The sequence below is a fragment of the Brassica napus genome, chromosome C5, assembly GCF_020379485.1.
Source record: "Brassica napus cultivar Da-Ae chromosome C5, Da-Ae, whole genome shotgun sequence".
Taxonomy (NCBI): domain Eukaryota; kingdom Viridiplantae; phylum Streptophyta; class Magnoliopsida; order Brassicales; family Brassicaceae; genus Brassica; species Brassica napus.
In genome coordinates, this window is record NC_063448.1 from 38,255,986 (window position 1) to 38,268,506 (window position 12,521).

At 39.5% G+C, this 12,521-nt stretch overlaps 1 protein-coding gene across 1 annotated transcript; it reads left to right on the forward strand.

Moving 5' to 3' along the window:
* Positions 1–3,566: 3,566 nt before the first annotated feature.
* Positions 3,567–5,288, forward strand: LOC125587240. Its single transcript, XM_048757454.1, has 2 exons — positions 3,567–3,989; positions 4,143–5,288. The coding sequence occupies exons 1-2, from the start codon at positions 3,567–3,569 to the stop codon at positions 5,286–5,288; spliced, it is 1,569 nt and encodes a 522-aa protein (XP_048613411.1).
* Positions 5,289–12,521: the final 7,233 nt, after the last annotated feature.

Here is a 12,521-nt window from a genome sequence, read left to right on the forward strand (position 1 = left end):
AATATGATGCAACACATTATCATCTACCCACTGTCTTATCAACCCACACACTTGGCGATGCAGCAGCTTCCACTCTTCATCCGTCTTCTTCTGAGGTTTCTTCTCCTCGAAGACTGGAACATGGAATTCTTTAACAAAGAGCAAATCCTCCATCTTGCCCTTCCATAGATGATAGTTAGCACCATTCAAGCATATCACCCTGCTCGTATTTTCCATCATTCTCACAAGCAACAATAACCCAAAGTTATCAAACCCAAAGCTCTAAAACCAGAAGCTCTGATACCACTTTGTTGAGGAAAGCAGGCACAAGGCGCAACAGAATGTAACAGCCTGATCGTTTTCCCCTGACCTTGTGTGAACCTGTGAGGAAAATACTTCGACGATAGCAGGATATAGTATAAGCAGAAACTAAATGAGACAAGCACTTTTTAACGTTGGAAAACCTCCTCGATGTGAGAAGGAAAAACCAACGGGACCGTAGTCCACTCAAAAATCCACTATATAAATGGGTATGAGTACAACCACGTCCTCCCTGTTCAACACCCTGAACAGAACAGAGACTCTAGCTACAAAGAGCTATCTCCAACACAAGAACAACAACAACAAGAGAGCAACACAGAGAGCTTCAAAAACAGGCAGCCACAAAACGACCTCAGCTCACTAGAATTACGGCAACCAGAGACTAATCCCACCGTACAAATCCAAGATGAACAAGTCAACAACACCTCTGCCAAATTTCAGCTCAATCAGAGAAGATCCAACCGTCAGATTTACCAAACACTCAAGACAGCACTGCTGAAGAACTGTGACGACCATCTTCACTAAAACCCAGACAACAGAAGATCCAACCGTTGAAATCCAAAATTCTTCGGTGAACCTTTAACCCACTGACTGAAGAAGCTTCCCACAAAATATCAGGCCAAACAGGATCTGTTTGATCCTCCAAATCTGCCTTGACAAACCCAGACGAAATCTGTCTTCTTCTCTCATTTTCTCTCTTTTGTCTAATGAGTCTTTTTAAGCACTCTACTTTCTTGTGTCAAGTTTAACTTTCTCTGCTTCCCACAAAAATTAGGTTAAGAGACTTTATATAGTGTCTCACTAACCCCCAAGGCCCAATACTAATCTCATGGACTAATACCAATGGCCTAACTTCCAAGTCTGGTTATCGCCAACCAAGCCCAGTGGGTTTTCTCCTTCTAGAAGGAACCCAACAAGTTGTTGGTCACTGTGATGTGGCGTCATCATACACGTCCAACTTAAGAAAACAGTAAACCGATAACAAATTACGTTAGCAGAATCCAGATTTCAAAAAATTTAAAAACTCAACGGAATTTGTGTGCGGTTCAGTTCCGACTCCCGCCATATAAAACCCAAAGATCCTCCAAAAAAATACACTTGTTATCTCTCTCACTCAAATTCTTTAAAGCTTAGATCAACGGAGCAAAGATGATTGCTGCTCTCTCTCTCTCTCTCTCTCTCTCTCTCTCTCTCTCTCTCTCTCTCTCTCTCTCGTTTTGATTTCCGTTTCTCTTTAGTTTTTCACGATGAATCTTCTGTTTGCGGATAATAGATCGGAGGAAATGAGTCTGATGCAGCTCGTTGAACGAGATGAAATGGACGAAGACGATGATTTATTTGAAGCTATTGACAAATGTAAGATCGATTTTTTGCTTTCGTGTTTCGTCTGTGTAGCTATTTTGTTCTTCGATTTCTGCTCGCTTCTTTCGAATTTATTCTGAAGTTTCTTCGGATCTTCATGTTTATGTTTGGGATCGGGTCTCCCCTCATTATCGCTTCTGTATTTCGCAGTTTGTTCTATGACTCTTATCTAAAATCGATCCTCTAGTTTGCATCATATTATTGAATCTGTGATTGATTTCGGTTTTGGGTATGAATCTAGGTCCTTCGTGTAGCTCTTCTTCTGAGCATAGATTTTACATTATAGCGAATAGCTTATGGTCTAGTATAAATCTACACAAATTTCATGTAGTATTTGGTACGATCGAGCTCTGAATCTGGGGTAAACCTCTAGCTAATTTGATGTTGTGAACTTGTATTTTCGATGTGCCACAGTGATCGCTCAAGGTATAAACTCTGGAGATGTGAAAAAACTACAAGATGATAGGATCCACACCTGCAATGGTCTCATGATGCATACCAAAAAGGTTTGTGTGGCGTCCTTCATTGGATGAATCATTGGATTTTATTGGATGAATCTGCTTTGTTTTGATTGATGTAGAACCTCACTGGAATCAAAGATTTGCCAGAGGCCAAAGTTGAATCTTTGAAGCAGCTGAGAAAATAGTGGTTAGTTAGCTTAGAATTTTCCAACTCTTGTTGCTACATTTTCTGTTTCATCTTTTTTTAGGTGAAAACTGATACACCTATGCAAGTGTACTACTCAAAGAAGAAGCAGGGCAAGAGAGTGTTGGAAGCTGAAGAAGTGCCAAGTCAAGGAGATGAGGCGGGAACTTCTAACGGATGAGTCATTAAGAAAGAAGGGAAAGACTCTGGAGCTATTAGAGCCTTTGGCAGTTACAAGAAAGTAACCTTTATATGTAATTGTTGTTTGATTCTTTCATTGCTTATCATTAGTATTGTGATCAAGCTTAGCATTGGAGACTGAGGTCTTGAGGCGATTCCCGTGAGAGGATTTGTATGAGAAGTAATCTATATCGTGTTGATATCGATTGTTCTTGAGTGTTATAGTGAGATTGTAATCTGGTGAATGTATTGAATCTAAGTTGAGATTTATAGAGAGTATTACTACTTGAATCTAAACAACTGGTGCGCTTGTGATCGGATCGAACATCGCGATGGCTCTATCGTCGGAATCAGAGGTGAAGGTCGTTGAGATGGAGCAATCAATCGAAGAAATCCACAAGGAGCTCAAGGTTTTCAGCGACGGCTGTAAACTGTTGGTGTCGTCGGGAAACGAGATGGAGTCGTTTCAGCGAATGGAGATGTGGGAGAAGCGGTTCGATCTAATGGAGAAACATATGTTCAAGCTTTCCGAAACTGTGGAGAGGATCAAATCGAATCAAAGCAAGGAGAAGCCTAACGGCAAATCGATCGCCTCCTCTTCGAATGTCGATCTCGAAGCTCAGGTACAAAATCCAAACCCTACGGTACAACCAGAGAACAATCTGTTAGGTTATCGGAGACTTGGAGTAGTTCTAGAGAATCGAAAAAATTTGCCTGTGTTTAATGGATCGAGGCCATATGGCTGGATATTTCGAGTGGAACGATATTTTCATGTAGGTCAGTACACAGAAGAACAGAAGCTCGAGTTGATTTCACTGAGTCTCGAAGGGAAAGTCCTGAATTGGTTTGAAGGAGAGTTCACAGAGCAGCGGTTCATAGACTGGTCTGACTTCAAGGAGAGGATGTTAGCCAGATTTGCAGTTTCTATTGACGATGAACCAGGGAAGCGGCTCTGTAGCATCACTCAGACATGATCAGTTCAAGATTACATCAGTGAATTTGAAGAGCTGAGAGCTCAGGTGACGGGTATTGACGAGAAGAATTTGGTAAACATCTTCTACAAAGGCCTCAAGAAGGAAATGAAGGAGATAATTAAATTGAAGGAACCAAAGAGACTGACAGCGCATAAAGCTGCAGTGGTCAAGATGGAAGACAGCCTACTGGGTCAAGCTTTAAGTGCGGTGAAGACGGGAGCTAACAAGCAGCAAAGGTCGTATACGTACACACCTTTTAAAGCAGCTACGGTGCCGCAGAAGCAGCTACCTGATACGAAAGATCAACAGGGGCCTCGACAACAGTTCAGACCTCGTTTACACTTATCAGAGGAAGAGCTGAAGTACCGCAAGGATAATCACTTGTGTTACCAGTGCGCAGGGAAATTTTCGAGAACTCATGTCTGCCCAAACAAAGACCTTCAAGTGATCACTGTTATCGGAGGTGTTGAGATGGAGTTTTTGGAGGAGTTTGACGCGGAGACAGAAGTAGTAGAAGAGCATCAAGGGGTACAACTGATGGTGTTATCCTTTAACGCTTTTATTGGCATGGAATCACTAACTACAACAAAAATACGAGGAGTGGTAGGGAAATATGAAGTGATAGTGTTACGGAATAGCGGCGCTACCCAGAATTTTATATCACCTGCTCTTGTTTAAAAGGCACAACTTAAACTGCATCACGACATTAGTTTGAACGTCTTACTTGGGACAGGGATACAAGTGAGTGGATTGGGAGTTTGTGAAGCAGTATCACTTCAGTTGCAAGGATTACAGTTCACTTCAGACTTTGTAGCTCTGGAACTGGGAGGAGTAGATGTGGTTCTGGGTATTCAATGGCTGAGGACACTTGGGAAGTGTGAAGTAGATTGGGAGAAGCATGAAATGCGTTTTCAACACGAAGGCCAATTGGTTACTTTGGTTGGTGACGTAGGGGTTTACAACACTCGTGTATCCCTGAAGTCTTTAATATCCACAACTCCGGCAGAAAAGAAGAGAGTTGAGCTTTGGTTTGGTAATCACCAGGTGCAACAACAAGTAGTAACACCAATTCCTGTGCGGATAATCACGGTTTTGGATCAGTTTACGAAAGTTTTTGCACCACAAGTGGGATTACCACCTCTGCGTGGAAGAGAGCATCCGATTACACTAAAAACAGGAACTGAGGCAATCAGTGTAAGGCCTTATCGCTACCCTCAAGCGCATAAGGCAGCCATGACTTCTATGGTTAAAGAGATGCTCGAGTCGGGTATTATACGTCCAAGTACTAGTCCGTTTTCTAGTCCGGTTCTACTGGTCAAGAAAAAGGACGGCTCATGGCGCTTTTGTATTGATTATCGAGCATTGAATCGAGCAACAGTGCCTAATAAGTACCCGATCCCCATGATAGATCAGTTACTTGATAAGCTACATGGCGCGACCATCTTTTCAAAGCTGGATCTTCGTGCAGGATATCATCAAAAACGAATGGTGGAAGAAGACATTGCGAAGACGGCTTTTCGAACTCAAGACGGTCACTATAATTTTCTGGTCATGCCGTTTGGCTTGACGAATGCACCAGCAACCTTCCAGGCACTGATGAATGATCTATTCAGGCCATACTTGGGAGTCTTCGTTCTGGTGTTTTTTGATGATATATTGGTATACAGTAGAAGCGTTGATGACCACACTCACCATTTACAGATCGTGATGGAGATATTGGAGAAAAACAACCTGTTTGTTCATCAGAAGAAATGTCTATTTGGACAGTCACAGGTTGATTATCTCGGGCACATCATCACTGCAGAAGGAGTGTCTACTGATCTATAAAAGACAGCTGCTATGAAGCTATGGCCAACACCGACGAGTATTAAACATCTGAGGGGCTTTCTAGGGCTCACTGGTTACTATAGAAAAATTTTCAGAAGCTATGGAGTGTTAGCCAAACCGTTAACGGAACTACTGCGTAAAGATAAGTATCAGTGGTCACAAGAGGCGCAGCTAGCATTCGACACGTTGAAGGAAGCTATGATATCGACTCCGGTATTAGCTCTGCCGCAGTTTGATAAGCTGTTTGTGGTTGAGACAGACGCTTCCGGGTTTGGACTGGGAGCAGTACTGATGCAGGAACATAAACCGATTGCATTTTTCTGTGATGGTCTGACATCGATAGAACAGCAGAAACCAGTTTATGAACGTGAACTCATGGCAGTAGTGATGGCAGTGAATAAATGGAAGCACTATTTGCAAGGGCGCAAGTTTGTTGTACACACGGATCAGAAGAGTTTGAAGTTCTTGCTGGAACAAAAAGAGGTGAATATGGAATATCAGAAATGGTTAATGAAGTTGTTGGGTTTTGATTTCGACATCATTTACAAACCAGGAATCGAGAATAAAGCAGCAGACGCATTGAGTCAAATGTCTTTACCTGTGGAAAGGTCGAGTACGCTGTTAGCCATCACGGTCCCTTCAGTGATTCAACTACAAGATCTGTATCAGGAGATTGACCAGGACCAGGCTATACAGTCAATAATTACTCAGGTGAAAGCAGGTTCTTTTGGGAATCCTGGCTATGCTATGGTAGATGGGCGTTTGTGGTACAAGAAGCGGTTGGTAATACCACGTAACTCTCAGTTTATATCAGTGATACTACATGAGAATCACGATGGTCTAAGTGGAGGTCACTCAGGGGTATTGGAGACTGTCAAACGTATTCAACAGATGTTTCATTGGGAAGGGTTGTATAAGGACGTTCAACGTTATGTGGCAGAGTGTCAGATATGTCAAACTCACAAGACATCAACGTTATCTCCAGCGGGACTCTTGCAGCCGCTACCTATTCCGTCAGTGGTTTGGGAAGATATCTCCATGGAATTTGTCGAGGGGCTTCCGACGTCTCATGGCGATATTTGTAGTGGTGGACCATCTCTCTAAGAGTGCTCATTTTTTGGGTCTTAGCCACCCTTTTACGGCAGTGGATGTAGCTAAGAAGTTTGTGGTCGAGATCGTGCGTTTGTATGGATTTCCTCGTTCTATTGTTTCAGATAGAGACAAGGTGTTTCTGAGCACATTTTGGAAGGAAATGTTTCGTCTCGCAGGCACGAAGCTCCGTTACAGCACTGCTTTCCATCCTCAAACTGATGGACAGACAGAAGTGGTTAATCGAACCTTGGAATCGTACCTGCGTTGCTTCACGTCTAGTCACCCGAGGAGATGGTTTAAGTTTTTGAGTTGGGCCGAGCTATGGTATAATATGTCTCACCATTCCTCGCTTCATACATCTCCTTACAGGGTGTTATATGGTCGAGACCCTCCGGTGATATTGAGGTATGAAGAAGGATCAACTGATAATTTCGATTTGGAGGAAATGCTCAAGACTCGTGACGCGATACTAGCAGATGCTAAGGGACATTTGGTCAAAGCTCAACAGGTGATGAAGAATAACGCGGACAAGCATCACCGTGATGTTGAGTACAACGTGGGAACATCAGTGTTTCTTAAACTCAGGCCGTATAGGCAACAGTCAGTCGCAAGAAGAGTGTGTCAGAAGCTGTATGCGAAGTATTTTGGCCCTTATGAGATATTGGAGCTTATTGGAAAAGCGGCGTACCGTTTACGTCTACCTGTGGAGTCCAAGATTCATCCAGTGTTTCATGTATCTCAGTTAAAGCGGGTATTGGGTTCGCATTATCAAGTGTCGGTCCTGCCTCCAGTGTGTGATGATTTACAGGAAGTGATTGTGCAGCCGGAATCTGTTTTAGCTACTCGTTACAATGAGACTGGGGCATTGGAATTGTTGGTGAAGTGGAGTGGTTTGCAGTCTCATGATGATTCGTGGGTTTTGGCTAAGGAGTTCAAGAGGGAGTTTCCATCCTTTAAGCTTGAGGACAAGCTTAATGTTGCAGGGGGGGGGGGGTATTGATACACCTATGCAAGTGTACTACTCAAAGAAGAAGCAGGGCAAGAGAGTGTTGGAAGCTGAAGAAGTGCCACGTCAAGGAGATGAGGCGGGAACTTCTAACGGATGAGTCATTAAGAAAGAAGGGAAAGACTCTGGAGCTATTGGAGCCTTTGGCAGTTACAAGAAAGTAGCCTTTATATGTAATTGTTGTTTGATTCTTTCATTGCTTATCATTAGTATTGTGATCAAGCTTAACATTGGAGACTGAGATCTTGAGGCGATTCCCGTGAGAGGATTCGTATGAGAAGTAATCGATATCGTGTTGATATCGATTGTTCTTGAGTGTTATAGTGAGATTGTAATCTGGTGAATGTATTGAATCCAAGTTGAGATTTACAGAGAGTATTACTACTTGAATCTTAACAAAAACATTTCTCCTTCAGAATTTTGGATATATGACGGGAAGTGATGCTCTTCTTAAGGTTAGACTCATTGTTCTTTAACGTGAAACTTTTAGGGCTAAAACTGATATTCATAATTCTTGATGTAACAGATCATTTATGCTCGTGCTTACACCTGTGAGCATCAGTACAACTTGCTTCTTGGCCTCACTGCAAAATTGTCTGAGGAATCATTTAAGATTCTTTTTTTCTGAATGAAATCATTTAAGATTCTGATAAACAAGAAAGCATGTCTGATTATTTCGTTGTTAGTTTCCAATCGACAAAAACATAACATGAATATAAGCTGAGCTTACCATTGCTTTCCAGATTGTTGACTCCATCATTGCTTTATTCCGAGTGGATTTCACTAGAAGATGGGAACTCGCAGATCGCCACGTTACGTTACTAACATACATCATCAACAAGATATAGCTCTGCTAAAAAGGTGGAAAGCTTCTCTGCTTTTATCAAGAAGGTTAGTTTCTGTGTTGCAGCAAAAACTAGCTCAGATTCTCTCAAGGATAATCAAAATCGCAGAGGAGTTCAATGTTGCTATCTACATGACCAACCAAGGTTTGCTTTACTCTAGAAGGGAAGCGATTCTTTTATTGGTTGCACTAACCTGATAGGGGGATCATCTTTTTGATATGATAATTGCAGTGATATAGGATCCAGGGGTGGAATTAATGTTCATATCAGATCCAAAGAAGCCAGCAGGTGGTCATGTTCTTGCTCACGCAATCACGATCAGGCTCAGTTTCAGGAAAGTCAAAGGAGAGCAACGAGTCTGGAAAGTCTTTGACGCCCCTAATCTCCCTGAAGGCGAAGCTATATCCTTTTGAAAAAATAACATTGAAATTTCACTTGATTATTCATTACTTTCTTGTTCCCTTAACAAAATAATCACATTTTCCAGATTACTCCCGGAGGCGTTGCAGATGCCAAGGGCTAGAGCCACCCTAGAGGAGTAGAGATAGCAATTTTGGACCTGGATCGCGGGCCTTTTCCATAAAAGACTGCTGCGGGGCAGGATCGGGGTGGGGTTTAGTAAACCCAAAAAAGAGCAGGCCTTGCGGGATGGGTTCTTTCGGTATTGGGCCTTCGGCGGGATGGGCCACCAGGGGACCGCAGGATAGTGAAGACCCACCTAACCTTAAGCTTTTTCACTATTTCACCTGAAAATAGAAGAAACGAGAGAGAATGTGAGGATGGGGATCCGGCTTTGATCTTCACTGACAAACTATGGAGCTCCGGTGGCGGCGGTTTGGTGTTCGATGATTCTTTCGGTCTCCCATGTGTCTTCGATTCTTTGAGAACTTTGCGAGCTCACTTTTCACGGAAGAAACTGATGGAGCTCCGACGATGGGTTCTTCAGCAACAGTGCTTCCAGACTCTTCTTCCTATATGCATGTCACAGGTATTGAAAGAGTACATATTTTGTGTTTATAATAAATTTTTGGATCTAACTAATTTTTTTAGGTTGTTTCTCTTTGATCCACCACCGGAGCTTCTATTCTTCTTCGATCGACCACCGGAGCTTCTCTTTGTCTTCCATCCACTACCGGAGATTCTCCTTTGCTGCATGCATGTTCATCTTCTTGTCCTCTTCACTGAACGTGTACACAATTCTTCAGATTTCAGGCTAGGCTGATGTTTAGTTGCAATTGTCTTTGTCCCGGTTAGCTTGATGTTTAGTTACATTTCTTTGCAAAAAACAAACTAAAAAGTTCAGCACCATTTAAAACAAGTACAACTAACAACAACAGAAACTACTTAAAACTACGATTGTAACAAAGCCATTTAGATTCTAATTCGAATTTGCATCTACAAAGCGTACTGATCATGAAGTTTGGATGGTGCAGGCAATGGAAGATCAGACGTCCCGCGGGGTGACCCGTAAAGGCCCATACATATAGCAGACGGGTTTGGGCAGCCATTTCGGAGACCGGCCCGCACAGGGACGAGACAACTTATTTGCCATCTCTATAGAGGAGCTCTTTATTATATCATGTTACATGAATTATGTTTATTTCTATTATGTTTTGACCTAGATTGCATGGAAACGGAAACGGATACGCGGAAACGAAACATTTCGAAACTTGGAAACGTGATTTTTGATTATTATTTTTTACTTTGGAAACGTTTTAGAAACGTCTATAAATATATATATATGCATATATATATATATAAATAATTAATCAATATTTGCGTTCATTTTTATTATGTTTAGTATATCTTAGAATACAAATAAACAAATAGTCATTCTATTTAATCATACGAAAATAAAATAAGTCATCATTAAACATCAAAGTCATATAAAAATTCAAAATAACAAAAATCCATTACTTAAATATTAAATAGGTTAACTAAAATAAAAATTATAACAGCAAGTCAAAAGATCAATAACATCATCTTCAACCTCATTTTCATTAGCTCCATCAAACATGACCGCTATCAAAATAACAAACTAATCTTTATATTTATTAATTATTTATTTAATTTGTTTTAAAATAAATTAAAAAGAGTTTTTAAGCGTTTCCAAAACAGAATCGCGTATTTCCAAAATAGAAACGCAAGTTTCCATTAAGTTTCCAAACTGAGATTTTTAAGAAACGAGTTTCTAATGCGTTTCCGCGAGTTTCCGAGAGATTCCAATTCCAAAACGTTTCCGAAACGTGAAACGGACCTTCAACGGAGTTTCCATGCAACATAGGTTTCGACCCACATGACTTTACTTGGGAAGTTATTTCAGTACTTGTGACTGATTTATTACTGTCATTTTTATGCACTGAAACATACGTGTATAAGTCTTTTTATTATTAGCCCGCTTATTGTTACCACCAGGTAGAGCTGCAACGCAATAAACAAGTTTTAAGAGTGAAAAAATGATTTCTAAAATATGTGGAACCCCAGCCAGAGAGACCAAAAAAGTAAAAAAAAACAAAGAAGCCTTTCCAGTGAAAACAACTCATAGCTTACAAAGAAGCTATCAATTTTATTATTCATCGATGCTCTATGGATTAACCAAAAAATCAAGCCATGAAAATGGTCTAGTTCATTAGAGATGAAATTTGTTTCACTTCTTTTCTATTTTTTTATTTCTTTTGTGATTTTCGTTAGAAATCTAATAAATGTTTTGGCGTGTCGCATTTGTCGCAAACATTTCAAGATTGCTTTCTAACATCCCGGCCTTTTTTTTATTTTCGTTGAAGTTCTCATTAGTTCTTTCATCATATGGACAAAATCTTCGTTGTCGCCCTCTTCCACAACCATAATAGCGGTTTTTACTTCATTCTTCCTAATTATTATAACTAAATGATGCAACATTCACTTCAGATAACAAATCAGATTCATTAGGATGAGCATGATGGTTCAACGTTACAATTTGATTGCTCCATGACAAGGAAAACTTACATCAAATCCAAGTATTGGGTATATCCATTCGCTTGGTACTGTTGCTGCATGACTACATTTTCACGGTAGAACATGAAGAGATTTATCTCTATCATACCATCATCACTTACCTTCTTTCCACATAACATCTTCCTTGATGTAATTCCAAACATCGCAAAATTATATCCACTAATACTTTTGTAGTCCTCGAACCGAAAAATGGATCGACTCGTGTTTGGATTTTGTGATCAAACCTCTCTTTTGAACATTGCCAAAATATTTGCACGATCTTCTTTCATAATATATTTATCGTTTAAACCATCATGTATGTGGTGTCGTAAAAATATCATGTTTTTCCCTTTTTCTCATACGACATAGTTTTCAATTTATTGATGGTTTCTAAAAGCCAATTTCCTCTTGGGTCCATTTTTACACTGACTGACCATGTCATATAATTATTCCCATTAATATCAGTGGCAGTTATTTCGAGCTTTGTCAAATTCTACATTATAACTGTATTAATAAAATAATAATATAAAAATATAATAAAATCAGAATTTGAATGCATAGTCTACCATATTGACCATTTTATATTCATGAATTTAAAGCCTTCCTATTCGATCCGAGGAGACAAAGTCTAACATGTTGATCATTTCATATTCACGGAGACAATACCTACTCCGTGATTTTTTGACCCTGAAGACATTGTCTATTATAATGAGAAATCAGGAAAGGCAACACAAATCATCTTAGTAAAAATAATAAACGTAGAAGGTAAATATATCACTCTGAAATAAAATTAATTAAACTAAAATATATTGAAACATAAATTAAATCTCAGCTCGTACATGATAAGAACGCTCGTCATGATAATGTGTTGTAACTTATATGAAAGATATATTTATGAAATATATATTTGTATTTATATTTGACATGTTATTAATATATATTATTTTATGTGTGGTAGGAGAAATATCAACGACAAAGAGACTTTATCATAGGGCTGGGAAAAATGTCACTAAGTTTTGATTCGATTTGTTATATGTTTTGTTTCAAACTCAAAATTCGGATATCCGAAACCTTATAAAGCAAATCAAATATTAATATGAAATGTTCATAAGAAACGAATCAAATTACAAATATTTTTATATTTTAGGTAAGTTTTATAATATTTTTATTTATTATATTAGTTATTAGAATTTTAAAAAGAAAATAATTTTATATTTGTAACAAAATATTATTATTTTATATAATCTTTGGATTTAAATTTATTTTTAAATTTTATTTTATTTCTACATATCGAATTAGATATTAATTTAAAAATAT

Coding starts and splice junctions, on each gene's coding strand:
- LOC125587240 (XM_048757454.1), top strand. CDS start 3,567: ATGAAGGAGATAATTAAATTGAAGGAACCAAAGAGACTGACAGCGCAT. Junction 3,990..4,142: donor TAGTAGAAGAGCATCAAGGG/GTACAACTGATG, acceptor CTTGTTTAAAAG/GCACAACTTAAACTGCATCA.